This window comes from Nannobrachium achirus, assembly GCF_963921795.1.
Source record: "Nannobrachium achirus genome assembly, chromosome: 3".
In the NCBI taxonomy this organism is placed as follows: Eukaryota; Metazoa; Chordata; class Actinopteri; order Myctophiformes; family Myctophidae; genus Nannobrachium; species Nannobrachium achirus.
The window spans coordinates 30630044-30650010 of record NC_137812.1 but is presented as its reverse complement, the minus strand read 5'-3'; the positions used below and the strand labels follow the sequence as shown (position 1 = coordinate 30650010).

Genomic DNA, 19967 nt, shown 5'->3' with positions numbered 1-19967 from the left:
TCCCTCTCTTCAAGGTTCAAGGGTTCAAGGTTGTGCTTTATTGTTACGTCTTTTGTACAGGTACAGTAAAACTTGTTTTCTTTTTTGGCTTCCTTCAGATGAGACAATGCAGTGATATATATAAAATATCACATCTAAACATCTACACATCTAAAAGAGAAAGAGAGTGCAAAAGGCAAAAGAGCAAAGAGAATGAAAAAAGCACCCTCAGCTGTACATGTGCATAAAGTTTGGTATATTGTATCTCTTGTGTGCACATGCAGCGCCACGGGCGTCAGCCTCCCGAAGCCGTACTACTTCGCCGACGAGGACGACGAGCGGCCCTTCATCTGCTCGCTGCCCATTGACAACGGCATCATGGCGTGCGCGGACGTGCCGGCGCGCCGCGAGGGCGGCCGCCCCTGCTGCCTGGACAAGGACGACGCCCTGTACCGCCAGAACCTGGGCCTGAGCCCCGAGCCGCAGCTCAACGGCACCGTGGCCCCCGCGGGCCTCTGCGTCAACTGGAACCAGTACTACACCCGCTGTCGGACGGGCCACACCAACCCCCACAAGGGAGCCATCAACTTCGACAACATCGCCTTCGCCTGGATCGTCATCTTTCAGGTACGTAAAAGGGCCAACAGATGGATGCCTTGCTTTATTTTTGGTCTGGTCCTTTTAACCACTTAAAGATGGGGTGCCATGATTTCCCCCCCCCTAAGACATGATGATCAGTTATTATGATTATGCTAGGAGGAAGTTTTTTTTTCTCCAAAAAAGTGTACAGAAAGTGTTCAAATTTGTTTTTATGTGGCCACACCCACCTGTTCATTAACTTTTTCCCTGCCAGATGTTGTTATTTATTATTGGGTTTTGTGCCAGCAAAAGCACCTTACCTTTGCGATGTTATAGACAAAGATGTATTATTTTTTTCTTCATTATTATTTTTTAATTTTCTCCTTAAAGAGGTGTACCGTGGCTCTACCAGCAGTAGAGGGCAGCCTCATGCAAGTTAATGTGAAAATGGTCTCAGTAGGCTCCCGTTCGTCAAGGCAGCCTCAGTCGCTACAGAGCAATAGATCCAGAGGAAATCACATGGAAGTGTTTTGTTACTCCATTGATGCTAACGTCCAGTGGGTTTTTGAGAGTACTTTTACGGGAGCTGTTTCAACGGTACACACCCGCGCGACCCCTCATCAGTTTACAGACATCAAACCAAGGTACAAAAGAACGAGCCAAAGAATGTACAATTGGCATCGTGCCGCCGGGAAAAATGGGGCGAACGGGAACGTTCAAAGCGTTGATAGAGTTAAGTATGCCTGGTTGTCAGGTGGGTGGTGACCCAGCTGAAGTTATCCACACCCACAGTGTTGTGTGTATGGTAAAACGGGAGGGGATGATTCTATGATGTCATTAATTCGTGTTTTTCAGTTGGGCCTTTTGACTCAAGAGGCTTTCATCTTTCAGAAAGTAACCAAAAATACACAGGGAAGGCATATTTGCACATTATAACCGCACATGGGGGTCTATTAGAGTAATGTTAACTACATAGACACATACAAAACAGAAAAAGTACAAAACTATGGCACCACCTCTTTAAACTGCCATATTGTTGACCAGAGTCCCTCAGGGCTCCATGTTATTATATTTTCTGTTTTCTGTTACTGTGGGGCAGGGGAGTGCAAACTTTTTTTCCAAAGGGGGCCAAATTAGAAAATATTAAAACACCCAAGGGCCGACTCTATCTCCTGACATAGTGTACTTTCGGTTGGACCATAATTTAAACGACTTTATTTAAATATCATCATCAATATTTAATATCAATGGTCTTTTGTCAGGTGTCTGCTCTGAACAAAACGCAAATAACTCAGCCTTATTTCACACTTCCAAGTAACCAGATGTTCAAGGTATAAAATACAATTAAATAGCCTTTCTTCTTTCTCCTTCAACAACAGGGAACAATCCTGACAAGTTATACTCTGGGAAAATATTCTTGTTTGATGTTGCTGGCGTGCATACAATTTATGAATGAAGCCATGGGCCATATAAAATCTGTCCTCGGGACACATTTGGCCCCCGGGCCGCACTTTGGACGCCCCTGCTGTGGAGAAAGCTTTCTCAGAAAATAGACAATCGAGAAGCTCACAAAATGTCGCATTGTGACGTGTTGTGAATTTGTAGATCTGCTATTTTTCAGTGAAAGCTTTCCCCACAATACGAATGCTGGGGTTTAAGTGGTTAAAGTCATTTTAACAGTATCATTTATTTTTTATAATATTCTTTTTCAAGTGGTATTTTCCACAATAACCATTCCATTTTTTTTTGTGAACTTCTCTATACACCATTAATCAGTTTTTTTATTTATTTAAGAGACAAAGAAAAATTTAAGATTCAAGGTGTTCTTTGAAGTAAATCTTGTGTAAGTCATTCAGATCATTCATATGGCTGATTGTCTGGCGGACAATAATATCCATGTCTTATATCCCAAATGTCTGATTTTCTGGACCAAAAGCGGGCAATTGTTCTGCCAAGGTATATTTTCGGAGCTCTCCTTTGGGTTTTAAACGTGATTCATTAGGTTTTAGGTTTGTCCCTTTTATTCAGTACACAAAGGATCCGTACTTATTGTAATCCTTCGAATGGGCACAAACATGAACAGCATCTCTATGCCATTTTACATGGAAGGCTGGTGAATTTGTCATAATGCTCCACTCTGCTCGCATGGCACAGACTCCCTCCAGAAACAGGGTGAATAAATCCAAAACCGTTTGTTTTGTATTTATACAAAATGATTTAAACTAATAACACAGCAGAAAACAATGTGTGATATGTCTTCTTTTATTTTACTGGGCTGAGTATTTTATAAAGGTCTTAATCGTTCAGAAACAGTGTTTGTTCATAAACTGGTCCACCTGGCCCTTATTTATTCCACGGCTATAGTTTGCCTCCCAGTGCGATGAATCTGCTGCCTGGAATCGCTGGATAGCACAAAATGACCTAGATGGCAGTACCTTCTTTTTAATTACCTTGGTCAAAACCATTAAATGACTCGTACAAGGCTAACAAATCAGACAATGAGACAATTGAGAATTCTAGGTTCATGAACAGACACAGGCACGGTCACAACTAGGACAGAATAGCAAATTAGTGGACTTAATGAGGGAATGAGCTGGTGTGGAGATTTTATTTTATTTTTATTAAGGCTCCCCATTAGCTAGAGCCATAGCCAACTAGCCATAGCTAGTTGTCGTGGGCTCCACATAAAAACATGCCAACAAAATCCAGGTGAGGGGGATGTAGGAACCAAAGTCAAGAGAGATAGTGGCAGTATGAAAACAAAGATCAAATGAAAATTGTTAATAATAGGAGAATTCACAACAATGTAAAACAACCAATACCAAACCAAACCAACCAAAGATCTACAAGCACACAACGCCTCGCACCGTGAGGCATTTTATGCTTGTAGATCTTCTATTTTCACTAGTTTCATCTGCTTGTAGATCTGCTATTTCACTAGTCATGTGCGACAGTCTTATATGATGAAGCAGGGCTTTACTTAACGAAAAAACAAAACAAAAAAAAAACATACAAATTTGAAACCTGGACATACGAGGTTTCTGCCCGACAGTGACGACATACTGCTGTAAAGCTACAACACGTTTGAACCTTTTCATGCAGTGTTCACTATAAAAACATAGAATTCATCAATGGATCACTCCTCCAACAGCCAGAAGAAACAACTCAGCAACTACTTCAATCTGTATGAAATAAAGGAGGAACGTCTCATTTCATTATTCCTTTGAGAGATGCTATTTCAGTCAAGCAAAATTGCCTTGCGGGATATGATAACAATTTCTTTAATATAAATTGAAACAACATGCAAGCGTGAAATTACGCTGTATACAGAAATTACTCTCGACACAGCTGGAGACATCCTCTGCGTTCTATTAACTCTGAAAATATTGTCTGATAAATCAGCTGTTGATGAATAACGTGATTGGCTGGTTCCCTTACTTCCCCAATACAGTCGCAACGAAACCGTATGTTTTCACAGATTGTTTTGTCTTTTGCAAATGAGGAAATAATAGAGATCTTAATGATTTGATAGCTTAATCGTGTGGGCGGCATTAGAATAAATAGGTTAACCAGCATAACCAGCATGCGTTTCATGAGTGTAACCGAACCAATTGTTACCCAGTTACTAACCCCCCCTCTACCTTTCTTCTTTCTGTAACCCTCAACAACACCAAAAGCCATGTCTGAACTTAACCATACACCACACACAAACAGATAACTTGACTTAATTAAAGGTCTCGTGACATGCTGCTTTTACAAAACACAAAAGTCTTTATCATGGTCCTTCAAACATGTATCAAAGGTTTTTAACAGAAAAATCCACAAATGTTATTATTATTGATATTATTTTATTACTCTCTGTGTTCTGAAGCATTTTCACGTGAAAAATACCTATTACCTGTGGGTGGCCTCTGCTCCGCCCCTCCATGGGGAGAAAGAGTGGGGGAGGGAGGGCATGAGAGAAGAGCGGGTAAGATTAATGGACTGTGACATCAAAGTCCACTGGCAAATCACAGCACGTTTCTGAGCCTAAATATTCAGAAAACTGCTGAAAGTTGAAAGTTCAGGAAACCTAAAGAAAAACCATAAGACCTTTAATTCTCTCTCTCTAATCCACTGCCTAAGCTCTCTGGCTGTTCATGCAATGCATCAGGGCTACTAACCAATCTAATCAAAGTGCTACCACTACAGAGTACTATGCATCGTCTCCAGTGACGACACTACCAAAGGGTCGACCAAATGTTTCCAGATATAAATTATGGATATGACGTATAGATTTTTGCTGCATAATATAACACATCTGATGAATGTTCTGTGTGTGTGTGTGTACGTGCGTGCGTGCGTGCGTGCGTGCGTGTGTGTGTGCGTGCGTGTGTGCATGCGTGTGTGTGTACTTGCTGTAGGTGATCACTCTGGAAGGCTGGGTGGAGATCATGTACTACGTGATGGATGCTCACTCCTTCTATAACTTCATCTACTTTATCCTGCTCATCATAGTAAGTCCCTCTTTCTCTCTCTCTCTCTCTCTCTCTCTCTCTCTCTCACTCTCTCTCTCTCGTGCTCTCTTTATCTGCCTGCTGTCTGCTAGTTATTAATTTTATCATTCCCTGTTTTTGTTGCCAAGTTACTGAGTGACTGCTAGAAACGGACCCTGTCTGCCTCTTTTCTCTCTTGTTATTTTATCTGTCTATCCACACATGTGCACATGAGTGCGCGCGCACACACACGCACACACACACACACACACACACACACACACACACACACACACACACACACACACACACACACACACACACACACACACACACACACACACACACACACACGCATACTGTATATGGGAGCTGGTATTATGAGAGTGAAAGCTGAGAAATTTCCAAGCAATCCCCCTTTGTTCTGATAAATCATTTCCAATGTCTTGGGTCTCCTTTGCATCATCTTCCCACTGTAGGCCTACATTAAAGTGTGGGGACACAGTTAATGTTAAAATGAGCTCATAGGATTTTACTGTACTGTGTCCTGTGGTCTCTTCATCTCTTTTATCTAAAATGTGTCTTACATTGCTTCAAACAGCATACAGTATATTACATTCATTTAAAGGAGTTCTGAAGGCTGCCAGTGTTTCTTTTATTTTCTCTCAAAGAAGAGGGTGAGCTTTCTGGGGAAGCGGAAAGGGTGACAAAAGAGAAAGCACTTTCTGAATTCACTGTTTGCAACATATTGGAGTCCATTTTGGCTCCAGAGAAACACAGGGGGCCTGGAATACTTCACAATCCCAACTTCAATTTTCACAGGATTATGGGGTTAAAGGAATGGGTGAATTCATTTTCCATAATAAGTTTCAATGAACTGCTATTATAAAAGATAATCATAACAAAAGGCACATGTAAAAATGGATGTTTCCTTGAGACTGACTCACCTGTATTTAGAGTCTGAAACTAGTAGTGTTATTCTGATGTATTTCTGGACAGGGCATAAGAGAAGGTAGATGGTTTGGTTCCTACACTTTTTAGCCCATGACCTAAAAGAGAATTTAGACTTTCGCCCTGGACCCAAACTAGTGAAAATAGCAGATCTACAAGCTCACATTGTAGATCTGCTATTTTCATTACTTCTTTAAACATTAATCTTCTAATTTATGGAATTTCTTTGATTTGATTTTAAATGAAAAAGAAAGTATGACATTATTTAGAAAAACAAAACAAAACATTTTCTTTTTAATGTTTTGAAAGAAAAATAATGAAAAACTAAATGTATAGGAAACCCCAAAAATATAAATAGATATTTATTTACTCATGACCCATACAAATGTGTCTGCGATCCACAAACGGGTCCCAGTGTTTGGGAAACAGTGGGGTAGACAGGGCAAGAGAGAGCACACATTCACACAACACAGTTCTGGGCCAGAACCAAACAGTGCTCCATCTGATCAGCCAGCCATCAGCATGTCTGCCTCCTGGTCTCTTTCAACCTGCATGACGTCCGTATTTTGGTCATGTCATCATTGGTGAAAACCTTTTATTTTGTATTTTTTATTGCTCAATTCCCCACACATTGTGAACTTGTAAATTGGCTATTTTCAAAGTGTGTCACGGAGTATGTAGGGCATGAATATTTCTCTGTTATTAAAGTTAAGTAAGCGCCAGACAAGCAGTTTTGTTTTTTGGGACCGATCATTACTGAGAGAAATAGTGGAAAATGTACCCCCTAATGACCGCTGAAAGACTCACTGGAACGCATTTGTTAAAAAACATATTTGCAGTATCTAACATCCTCTTGTAACTTTTCAATCATTTCATGCAAATATGTTAATGTAGAGTATTGCTTCCCCGCTCTCCCTGTCCAAACACAGTGGACACCTGGCAAGTGTAGACACAAATCTAACAGGGACAAATGCTGTGAGGGGGGAGGGGGGAATTATATATACAACACTGTATACAGTATACATTCCTACTCTCACCTATGGTCATGAAGTGTGGGTCATGACCGAAAGTATAAGGTCGCGGGTGCAAGCGGCCGAAATGGGTTTCCTCAGACGGGTGGCTGGTATCTCCCTTAGAGATAGGGTGAGAAGTTCAGTTACCCGAGAGAGACTTGGAGTAGAACCGCTGCTCCTACTTGGAAAGGAGTCAGCTTAGGTGGTTCGGGCATCTAGTACAGATGCCTCCCGAGCGCCTTCCTAGGAAGGTCCTTGATGCTCGTCCCACTGGGAGGAGACCCCGTGGCAGACCAAAGACCAGATGGAGGGAGGGATTATATCTCCAAACTGGCTTGGGAACGCCTCGGTATACTCCCTGAGGGAGTGGAGGAAGTTGCTCGGGATAAGGAAATCTGGAGTTCTCAGTTGGAACTGTTACCCACGCGACCCGATTCCGGATAAGCGGTTGAAGATGGATGGATGGATGGATGGATTTAACCCACCACCCGAATATATTTAAGTTAATTTATTATGGAACGTCATTGTGTAGTCCAGTGGTTTTCAACCTTTTCAGGTCGTGACCCCCCAAAATAACCCTATTTGAACTGGGGACCCCCCACCCCGATAAGCACATGGAATTGCAGGAGTTGAGGCGTTACATTTAGTCTGATGTTGAGAACCACGCTACTTCACCCTATAAGACCTGGAACGCATTATCACGCATTATTACTTGAACCATTATTTTATTCCTTAACTTAAAAAAATAGCATATCTACTGTACAAGCTCACAGTGCTGCACCAAGTGCTGTGCTGCGAGCTTGTAGATCTGCAATTGTTTGTTTTTTTTATCGTGAAAATGTGTGCAAGTCTTTTTGAAAAACACGTTTCTATCATCAGTGGTTCCCCATCTCAAAATATTATGTATCAGGGACCCTCCCAGATGCAAATATTTAAGTTACAAAAAGACATTTTCATGATTTTTCAGAAAATAGCAGATCTACAAGTTTGCATGGCACAGCCACATATAAATAGCAGATATGCAAGCTCACAGCACAGCACATCTGAAACAGAAAAGTCTGCTACAGTTCGCGCCTTCGCTCGCCTCGGCATCGTTGCATCACAAACTGAGAGCTGTCTCTCAACAGACCGGGGGAAGGGAGAGTGGCAGAGATTTTCTCTCTATTTTGTTTTACGCTGCAGCACGGTTTCAAACATAATTCCGTTCATTATTATTAGGTCTCCATCTCACTGACAGACGGATGTGGAGGCTTCCATTCATGTTTTTGTGTTGAGAGAAGAGTCCGTGATGATAGTGGGAGGGAGAGAGACAGCAGCATGAAAACACCAATTGCTGTGTCTTGTGTATAGGGCAGAAACCTTGTATATCCATATATTTTTTATTTTATTTCTTTCTTTTCATAAATTAGTATCCTACTGTATTTTATACTTCATATAACAGTGTCAGTCACAACATGTCACTGCAGTAGGCGCTGTGACATTGTAGGTCTGCTATTTCTGCCCAAAATAGGGAGACCAGGTTGAGAGTGGTTTGGTCTGTCCGTGTTTTATAAATATATAGCCAATAAAAACTAAAAGTATTAACACAAGCTTGTGACTAAATAATAAACACAGTGGATCTATTAGAACACAGGTATTTTCTATTTTCAGGACAAGAGTTCTAAGTTAATTTCTTTTATCGTAGGCATCACAGTGTGAACAAAATAAAATAATAATAATTAAAAAGGGTCCAAGGCAGATCTGTTCAGTTTAAATAGAAAAGTATTTTATTTCGTAAGCAAGTTTAAAAACCAAGTCACTTCGGCCAGAGGCCTTCATCAGGGTCCACACAGGTCTTCAGGTGTTTTGGACAAACACGTTTTCCGCCCAACAGTGAGTCGACTGTGAGTCGAATCAAATTGAAGTAAACTGTGAGATGGACAGGGAGAGATGCAGACGAAGAGAGCGGTACAAAGGGAGGAAGGGGAGAGGGAGCTGTTGTGTATGTATTCTGATTATGATCATGTTCAGAGGCTTAGCGCAGGACAATCAGTGGTTTTATGGGCTTTGCATAGAAAACAGAAGCAGTATATACAATTAAGGTCCATCACTGTGAAATGCCATCCTCAACATGTACCGTTAGTGTTAGCTCCTGCAGTATAATCCACTTGATTTGATACCATGGCTTCTCAGGAGAGGAGGAATTTGCATTTAAGCCTTTCTCTCTCTCTCTCTCTCTCTCTCTCTCTCTCTCTCTCTCTCTCTCTCTCTCTCTCTCTCTCTCTCTCTCTCTCTCTCTCTCTGTCACTCACACAAACATGCACGCGCAAATCCCGTCTTGCCGAGTTTTGCACATACTTGACATGCGTCATTTGCCGGCAAGCTATTCTCCATAAGCGTGTCTGGGTAGCTCAGTCGGTAGAGCTCTCGCCTTTGGACCACAAGGTCATGGGTACGACCCTGGGCACTGCCAACTCAGAGTGTGAGTAGCTCAGCTTGGGTGCGGCAAGTCGTGTGGCAAGTACTAATGGTAGTTGTCCTGGCTAAGCGAAGCCACGTGAGAGACTTCGGTGCTCAAATATCATTCTGTTTAGATGCGACTCTGACTTAAGAGGCCTTTAGTCATAAGCCTGCTGCCCCATAGGCTCTTCAGTCAAGCACATCACTTTGTCTTTGTCTCACGCAAAAAACACTCAAAAAGATCATCTACATGACGCTTCCCAGCCAGCACGCCCACATGGGTCCCGCATGGGTACGAGTTGGGCTACTTGGGTACCACGTGGGCATGGGCTTGATGTGGGCAAATTACATGGGTCCCACGTGGGATACATGTGGGATACCTGGGCATGGGTTGGAAGTGGGCTTTCCCACATGGTTCCCACATGGGCTACATGTGGGCTAACTGGGCATGGGATTGAAGTGGGCTGGCCCAAGTGGTTCCCACGTGGGCTACATGTGGGATAACTGGGCATGGGATGGAGGTGGGCTGGCCCAAGTGGTTCCCACATGGGCTACATGTGGGCTAACTGGGCATGGGATGGAAGTGGGTTGGCCCACGTGGTTCCCGCATGGGCTACATGTGGGCTAACTGGGCATGGGATGAAAGTGGGCTGGCCCACGTGGTTCCCGCATGGGATACATGTGGGCTAACTGGGCATGGGATGGAAGTGGGCTGGCCCAGGTGGTTCCTGCGTGGGCTACATGTGGGCTAACTGGGCATGGGATGGACATGGGCTGGCCCACGTGGGTCCCGCATGGGCTACATGTGGGCTAAGTGGGCATGGGATGGAAGTGGGCTGGCCCAGGTGGTTCCCGCGTGGGCTACATGTGGGCTAACTGGGCATGGGATGGAAGTGGGTTGGCCCACGTGTTTCCCGCATGGGTTACATGTGGGCTAACTGGGCATGGGATGGACATGGGCTTGCCCACGTGGTTCCCGCATGGGCTACATGTGGGCTAACTGGGCATGGGATGGAAGTGGGTTGGCCCACGTAGTTCCCGCATGGGCTACATGTGGGCTAACTGGGCATGGGATGGAAGTGGGCTTGGCCACAAGGTTCCTGCATGGGCTACATGTGGGCTAACTGGGCATGGGATGGACATGGGCTGGCCCACGTGGTTCCCGCATGGGCTACATGTGGGCTAAGTGGGCATGGGATGGAAGTGGGCTGGCCCAGGTGGTTCCCGCGTGGGCTACATGTGGGCTAACTGGGCATGGGATGGAAGTGGGTTGGCCCACGTGGTTCCCGCATGGGCTACATGTGGGCTAACTGGGCATGGGATGGACATGGGCTGGCCCACGTGGTTCCCGCATGGGCTACATGTGGGCTAACTGGGCATGGGTTGGAAGTGGGCAGGCCCACATGGTTCCCACATTGGTCTACATAGATTTTTCAACTTCAAGCGTCAATCACTGGTTCCCACATCGGCCTATTTTTAAATGTATTTTTTATTTTATTTCAGTTATTTTTTGGCTGTGAATTGGCCTAGGCAATGAGTGGGGAAAACTATTTCCTTTGAATGTTTCCATATGGACTTACGAAGTCTAGCCTAGTTATTAACAACAGCTTGACCAACATATCTATTCAGGGGGTTATGTATAAAGAAGAAAAATAATAATAAAGAAAAACATCCATGACTTTAATGCTATATCAATTCCATGCTGTACCGGTAGGAGAGATAACAGGCAAAATGTTGACCAAAATAACACTTCTACTTTCTCTAATTGTGTAGACTTGTTGTAAATTAAGTAATGCAGATGTTTAACAATAATTTAGTGTAAAATGAAACTGTAGATCTATGAGGGTCCATTTGGTCACCAACTCGCCATCATTTAGCTAGGGACCACCTGGAACGCTCCCAAAAACCACTGGTGGTGTGTGTGCGTGTGCGTGTGTGTGTGCGTGCGTGCGTGCGTGCGTGCGCGCGTGCGTGTGTGTGTGCGCGTGCGTGTTGTGACATGTCTGTGTGTTGTGACATGTCTGCTTTATGTGCTGATATGTACTTTTACAATATAATAATACATAATACACATTATTTAAAAGTCAGTAGCTGATTATACTTGATGCATTTTGGACAGACAGACAGACAGGCACATTGCGCGCACGCGCGCGCGCACGCACGCACGCACGCACGCACGCACGCACGCACGCACGCACGCACGCACGCACGCACGCACGCACGCACACACACACACACACACACACACACACACACACACACACACACACACACACACACACACACACACACACACACACACACACACACACACACAGAGAGAGAGAGAGAGAGAGAGAGAGGGAGAGAGAGAGAGAGGGCAGACAGACCAATCAGGGACAGAATCTCATTACCATTTGAATACAGGGTGAGTTCACACGTCACTGTGAAGTCCATCTAACCAATCACTTTCCTTCTCAGATTTTGAAAAGTAACTGATAGATTTAGGAACTCATTTTCCACTAGGCTACTGTACTGTACTGTACTGTACTGTCTTGCGATTTGGCTTAACCCACGGATGGACCTTAAGAACATCTAAAAGTATGGTAAGTAGCCTCATTGTCTACTCTATATTCTAAAATGTTCTCAAACTAGCCCAGAGACAGGCTGGTTTTAACTCAAGGTTTGTCGTTTTTGTCAGCTTAACCAAGGACATTATCTTAAACAAGTTGCATGTTTTAGCTCTAGATTTAAATTTGTTATCACATTGTAACCAATTATTTCAATTATTATTATTATTTAATTATTTAGTACAGCCAGATGCTTAAAGGTGGGCCAGAACATAACTTTTTCCCTCCTCAAAGATGTGTAGGCCTACATTGACATTTACATTGCTTTAACTTTTGATGGGGTCCTCAGAGTCACTAAAGGGGGTCCTCCAAATCTTTGTGTGATAGAAATCGTATTTTCTCATTTTTTATATTAACCACTTGAACCCTAGCGTCCATATTCTGAGAACTTGAGCCAAAACTAGCAGATCTACAAGCTCACAACGCCTTGCACTGCGAGGCGTTGTGAGCTTGTAGATCAGACATTTGGGCAAAGAGGTTTTGTAGAGAGGGAAAAGAGCAGACCAAGTAGTGAGTGAAATGTCAACTTTATTAAGTATTGACTGTTCAAGTGGTTAAATATCTGAAACACAAATCGACATGGATCCAAAATACAATGATGATTTTCCTGTCATGATGAAACTATATGGAATCTATGTGGTTTTGGTGGTCCCTGCTTCATCTCTCTCAACTAAGGGGTCCGTGGCCTGAAAACATTGAGCATGCAAAACCAGTTTGTCCACAGTCAGCAGGCACGTAGACAGTAGGCAGCTGATAGCATAGGCCTACTCAACTTGCTTATAGAGATGCAAATTTTTGCTATTGTGGGGGTTTACTTTGGGTCATCGTCACCTGGCTTTACAAAGAATCAAATGTGCACACGCTTGCCAAATGGTCTGTCTCCTGTGTACTACACTATTGGACTAGTTACTTATTTAGAATATTATTAGGCTATAAAACATAGGCCTACATTAAACTCTTCAGCCCTATACATTTTGTCTATTTGAAAATAGCCGATCTAAAAGCTCACAATGCGTCGCAATGCACTTCACTGGCATTTCGCCTACTAAAATCTCATTCCTGGTGACGCCAGTGTAAGTGTGTTTAAAGATAGAATGACTACTTTACATTCATATCTTGTGGCTAATCCTTTCTTTGACTTTTGCCATAAACTCAGGAATTGCCATGTCGGAGATATCTAAGGTTAAGGCTTCCTGGGTGAAGGCAAGATGGACAGACCAGTGGAAGGCAGCAGAACCGTCCAGGCTTCACCAATTCATCAAGGATCTCACATATGTTCCTGACCAGCACCTCCCCCATAAGGAGTGGACAACCCTCTATCACCTGAGGACAGGTGTGGGACGTTTCAGTGCAGCACAGGATCCATCACAGACTGTGGAGCATGTGATGACCAGCTGCCCTATATACCAGCCACTGAATGGTGATTGTGGACGAGAATGATCATGACCTAGACAATGACACACTCGACTGGATTGCTGCAACGGAGTGTAAGGACATACAACAGAAAAAGAACTGGATGATGTGCCATCCCAATAGACAAACTCTCTCTCTCTCTCTCCCCTGTGGTTGGCTAAAAAAAACACCCACAAGCACAGCGGACCCAGATTGATGAATGCAACATGAATGAACACTGGATTCCAGAAGACCTATGCCCTAAAACAGTTTTGTTAAAGAAAATCAAGATTTTGATGCACCTCTTACACAATTTATGTTTTTGGACATTTTTTATCCTTTATTTTGTTCTGTTAGCAGTCTGTGAAGCATTATGGGAATATCTCTTTTTGCATTTCAAGTGTTTTTTTAAATGTACTGTATGTACACTTGCACATTTGATCTGTTTGCCTTCATGCTGCTGCTATCTTTATTTATATTGTATTTTATTATCTTGTTTATTTTTGTAATAAACGTTGTCAAATATACAGTATATTGTCTATTTCATCCAAAATGTATTTTAGGTGTTTCAATAATTAACACAGTTCATGTCAAACACTGTTTTAGTCTACCATTAAAATCTTCCTAGGAGCAAGGTTGAGCCCACTTGGATTTCACGTTTATCCCCTATGGTTCCCGCATAGAATTGCCTAGGTGTGGCCCAACCAGGGCCCATGTAGAACCCACCTAGGGCCCACACAGGCTAGCCCAAGCGGCTCCCACCTGGGTCCCATATACATTTGCCGAGGTGGGGCCCACCCAGGGCCCCTGCAGAACCCACGTTGATCCCACGTGGGCTAGCCCAAGTGGTTCCCACTTGGGTCCCATATAAATTTGCCGATGTGGGGCCCACCCAGGGCCCCTGCAGAACCCACGTTGATCCCACGTGGGCTAGCCCAAGTGGATCCCACTTGGGTCCCATATAAATTTGCCGAGGTGGGGCCCACCCAGGACCCATGTAGAACCCACGTTGAGCCCACGTGGGCTAGCCCAAGTGGTTCCCACCTGGGTCCCATATAAATTAGCCGAGGTGGGGCCCACCCAGAGCCCATATAGAACCCACACAGAGCCCACGTGGGCTAACCCACGAGGGACCCTTGTGGAAACCGCGGACATTCCCACATAGAACCCACGTGGGCTAGCCCAGGCGGTTCCCACATGGGTCCCATATAAATTTGCCGAGGTGGGGCCCACCCAGCGCCCATGTAGAACCCACGTTGAGCCCACGTGGGCTAGCCCAAGTGGTTCCCACCTGGGTCCCATATAAATTAGCCGAGGTGGGGCCGACCCAGGGCCCATGTAGAACCCACACAGAGCCCACGTGGGCTAACCCACGAGGGACCCTTGTGGAAACCGCGGACATTCCCACATGGGGCCCATGTAGGGAAGCCCACCCTGTACCCATGCGGGACCCATGTGGGCGTGCTGGCTGGGTTAGTAGGGTGGTTTTGAAAGTGAAGAAATTGGCTCTCCAGAAACTTGGAAAGTTGAAAGGAGGCAGAGTGCTAAAATGAGGATGAATGATGCAGACCCCATTAGACCATGAATTATAGTCAGGGCAGTGAGAGCCTGTGTAGGCAAAAGTTATAAATTGGATCAAACCTTTTTTTGAAGTATGCTCAATGGCTGGCTTAGAGACGGCTATCAGATATTTAAGGACATTTAAGTGTAAACGCAGCACTGTTCCTCCCACACACACACACATTGCACATCATGCACAAAATGCGTAAGCACGCTTTGCATAAATCTGGTCTGACATGATTATTCCCTCACTCCTTATGTTACTGTCTGACTTTTTCCACCCTCTCTCTCTCTCTCTCTCTCTCTCTCTCTCTCTATCTCTCTCCGATCGCTCTCTCTCTCTCACACATACAAAACGCACGCACACACTCACGCACGCAACACACTAATCCAATTGTCTTTTGGTGGCTCCACCAATGTGGAAACATAAAGAATTGATGAGATCAGTGAGTGTTGTGTGAGTGCTGAGACCCCGTGCCTCCCTTCCAGCCCAGAGGATTGGCATGGAGACTGCGGGCTACACAAAGCACAAATCCCTGCTTTGGATCAATAAGGACCTGCCAGCTCTGCGCACACAAACACACGCACGCACACACAGGGAGAGCTCTGTGGCCCAGTCAGAATGGTCTCCCTGTGCCAGTGTGTCTGCCAGGGAGGATCAGATGGACACCAGAGGTGGTTATCAGCCGTGTTACCATCACTGTTGATCACAGACAACAAAACACGCTAGATAGAACATTGTTTCCCAAACAGTCGGTCGGGACCCAATTGTGCGTCACGGACCGATTTGTGTGGGTCGCGAGTAAATATCCCCCTTTTGGTTTCTTTTTAATATTAGAAACCAGTGCTTACCCATTTAAAATCAAACAAACCACACTGGGCTTTGTTTTTACAGCTGGTTCTGTTTGTACACACTTATAGGTCCATGGCAGCCTAATGCATAGCAAATGAAATGAAATGAAAAGGTTTGCGAACCACTGGGCTAAACCTGCCAGCCGGTTAGGTCTTTTACAGTTGTATTCTTTCAATTAGCATTATAGAAGCCACATTAGGCTGTTTGTTTTCCATAGACTTTTAGCGTTAGATAAGTGTTTGGTCTCCCTTAGGCTAGACCTAACCGTAAGTGGCCTCTTTTATGCCAAACGTAACAGTAAGCTCATTCCTTTAAGGTCTCTCTTAGGCCAGACCTAACAGCTCATTCCTTCCATGTGACATTAAATGTGTGAAAGTGCAAGCAGCACTAATGGCACATAGAATGACAGGAGAAAAGAGCGCTCACCCGGTTCAGCCGGGGTCAATTTCAGATCTCATTAAATCCTTAGCCAATTGCTTTGTTATAATGACCGAAAATACCATTTGGAAAAGAGGAAGTACAAGAATCAGAAATATAGTGGCGTTGCACGCTTGCAGTGATTGTAACATAACTTATAATACAACATTGCTGTACACTATTTGCACCACTCTAGGTGGGTTCTTTCTTCATGATCAACCTGTGCCTGGTCGTGATCGCCACCCAGTTCTCGGAGACCAAGCAGCGGGAGCACCAGCTGATGCAGGAGCAGCGGGCCCAGTGCCTGTCCTCCTCCACCCTGGCCAGTCAGCCGGGGGACTGCTACGAGGAGGTGTTCCTGCTGTTCTGCCACTTCCTCCGCAAGGCCAGGAGGAGAGCCGGGGCCTTCTTCAACTCCCTGCGAGGCAAGCCTCGAGGTTTCGGAAGAGTGGCGAGGAGAGGAGAAGGAGGAGGAGGAGGATGGAGAGATGATGGCAGGGAAGGAAAGGCAAATGGAAGGGGAGGACGTGAGAGGAGAAGGGTGTTGAGGAGTGGTGAGTGTGGATGGATCAAAACATGGTTGAGCTTGTGGTTTGAGTTTTTTGTTTGTTGCTTTAACCTCTTCATTTGCCTATAGAGCCATTAACCACCATACATACGGCAAAAAGCTCAAATCTACAAGCTCACAACGCATGAAAATGTAATGCGTTGTGAGTGTTTAGCTAACAACGCATTTTTGTAACATTTGTTTTAAAAGTAAGTTTTATTTACACAAACAGATCCAGTAGTGTGGATATAGTGGTGTCCTTGGCTTGACATTTTTTTTATGCAGATATATTTTATTTCGAAAAAACGCTGCAATATGCAAGGAACTTAACTTCTTTTGATGCATGCCACCTGCTCTAGGATGTCTTGCTTTAGCTGGTTAGAAAACAAGGGCCATCATATTCTAATGGACCCCTCTCACCTGGCTAGCAACATGTTTTAACTTACTTTTATTTCATTTAATTTAACTTAATCCTTTTTTTATGTGTTTATGATTATTGTATGGGATGGATATTCCTATCTGTTTCATAGGCTACTTTGTTTATGTATTATGTTTTGTGAGTGAATGGTTTTATATTTGTCTTCAGCTGGTTCTCACTAAGTGATCTCACTAAGACAAATGAAAAAAATAGTAAACTCAAGGACACTTGGACACAATGCCAGTAAGAGATAATACTGCTCCTACAATTTTGCCCCTAAAATCACTCAAATCGGTACACAGTATGTCTACACTCATGTCATCAACATGGATCTGTCCCATATAGCGCCACCTTCAGGCCGATTTTTGAAAGCACATTTTTGGACACTGCTCCTCCAATTTTTCCCCTATTATCACGAAACTCGCTACACAGTATGTCTACACTCATGTCATCAACATGGATCCCTCCACATTTTTTGGGGACACTGCTCCCTACTCTTTGTGTATACATGTGACCTACGGTCGCTTATCTCCCGATTAGGGAGTCTTACTGGTAATAATAATAACAGCTCAGATTTACAGTATGTAGTGCTTTTCTAATCACCCACAGTCGCTTTACATAAGGTTTCTGCCCGGCAGCGAGGTCAGCAGTATAGGAAGAAGAATACCATGCACATTCAACACCATGTCCTTTCTGTCCTCCGTCAGCTGGCCACTGCCCCAACCACGCCAGACCTGACCACGGCCACCACGCCGGCCCCGCCCCCATCTCCCTCGCCTCCGACGGCTGCCCTCAGTGCACCACGGCCCTGTCACTCACGGACGGGGTGGGACCAGCGGGCGGTCAGGCCAAAGACGAGCGAGTGGAGGAGACGGGCGGCGAGGGCGGCAAGAAGGGCGAGAATGGCAAGGACGCCGCAAAGCCCCCTGGGGAATGCAGTCCGAAGCAGAGCTGCAGGGGGTTTTGTGGTATCGTCAGGAAGAAGCTGTGGAACATCGTGGAGAGCAAATACTTCAACCGGGGCATCATGATCGCCATCCTCATCAACACCATCAGCATGGGGATTGAGCACCACGAGCAGGTAGGGACATCCACACACTTCTTTCTTTCTTTCTTTCTTTCTTTCTTTCTTTCTTTCTCTCTCTTACGCTTCTCTCTCTCTCTTCTTGGCCACTCACAGGGGTTAATCTACAACAGGGGTCTTCAACGTTTTCAGGGCAGGGACCCCTTAGCTGAGAGTGAGATGAAGCAGGGACCCCCTCCACATATTGTTTAAATGTGTGATGCAGATTTTCATCGATTTCCTAGATTGATTAATAGACTTGTTTGACAGCACTGTTGTCAGTCTATGTTGGATTTGTGTTTATTGTCATACCTCCAGACAAGGTCCCCCTATGGGATAACCAGCGCCATCTGGCGCTGCAACAGAGTAAAACTCATAAGCTCCCGTACGAGAAATATCATTTGTCGGTAGGGCTGTCAATCACAAACGAGGGCGCCGCCCCCGAGTGTATAAAAGCCCTGCGGGCTATCATAACTTTCTCTTCCGCACCTCTGCTTACCTGCAACTAGTGTCGTGAACTCAGCCATATAAGTATAATTTTCTGTAAAGTTTAGCCTAAGCGTTGACTAGGAAGTCGGCCACTGGCCTTTATAGATTATTCTCCTGTACGTTTCTATTTCTATTCTTCCTAACAGTTCGGTCTTTTTCTTCACTTTCGCTTTGAGTCTTTACTTCTTCTCTGTACGTTCTGCCACGTGTCTCCCTGCCTTAGCTTAGCTTCGCTTAGCTTCGGTTAGCTCACGATGGCAGCTCGTCGACCTACAGTTAGCAGCCTGCTAGCTAGGGTACCGAAGAAGTGCGGCCTTCCCAGCTGCAAAGGCCTCATCGCCAATGAAGATACACATCCGTTCTGCATTGTCTGCATGGGGGTAGGACACGCCTTGGCCTCTCTGTCCCCTCCGGCCCCGGCCACGGGGGTGAACTGTGCTGAATGCCTCCAGTACGATGTTCCAGCCCTCGAGGCACGATGCGAGATCGCTGCCGCAGGCTACGGCCTTCACACCACGGTCTCCGCCGGAACCCTCCCAGACACCTCTCCTCGTGTGCCGGACAGCGCTGTACGCCACAGCGCTGCTTCTCGCCACGTGGTTAGGCCTCCAGCGGCCTCGCCCTCTGCTAGCTTCGGTAGCCCCGTTGCTAGCGGGTCTGCGGCCCCTGTTTCCACTGCTGTTTCTCCGACGGGCTCGACTGGTGCCGTGCCCAAGAAGAGAACATGCAAGACCGCCCACGTTGTTTCTCCGCCAGCTGCAACATGGACCGTCCCCCCCAAGGAATTCCACCCTCTAGTCGTCGGTGACATTCCTCTCTCCTTCTCCGTCCCCCAGCTACGGGCTATGCGGCCACCTAGCCCCGTCTCCTGGCATGCTAGCGACGGAGACGAACCGGAGCTAGAGGACTGCGACATGGAGGAGTTGGACACGGAGGGTGAGTACTCGGAGGAGGACGAGTCCTCTTTCCCCTCCGGACAGGGCGGAGGCGCGGCCAGGGTGGTTCCTCATGCCGAGGCTTCCATCTCCGCCGCGTCCTCCCAAGCCCCTTCTGCCTCTCTCCCCCCTTCCATGCCGGCTGGGGCGAGAGGGGCAGCGGCGCAAGACCCAGACTCCATCCCCATGGACGAGCTCTCGGTGCTGGAACGCGCCACCATCCGTTGTGGCCTGGAGCTGCCACTCGG

The 19967-nt window shown here is 45.5% G+C and overlaps 1 protein-coding gene across 1 annotated transcript in view; it reads left to right on the top strand.

Annotated features, from left to right (window-relative positions):
• Positions 1-19967, top strand: part of LOC308282166 (voltage-dependent T-type calcium channel subunit alpha-1I-like) — a gene marked incomplete at its 3' end in the record, with an annotated part of 234626 nt that overhangs the window by 95751 nt on the left and 118908 nt on the right. The window contains exons 6-9 of the mRNA XM_080722510.1: positions 264-606; positions 4962-5054; positions 16464-16821; positions 17940-18313. Coding sequence (XP_080578636.1) covers positions 264-606; positions 4962-5054; positions 16464-16821; positions 17940-18313 — 1168 coding nt within the window. The remainder of the gene's footprint in view (positions 1-263; positions 607-4961; positions 5055-16463; positions 16822-17939; positions 18314-19967) is intronic.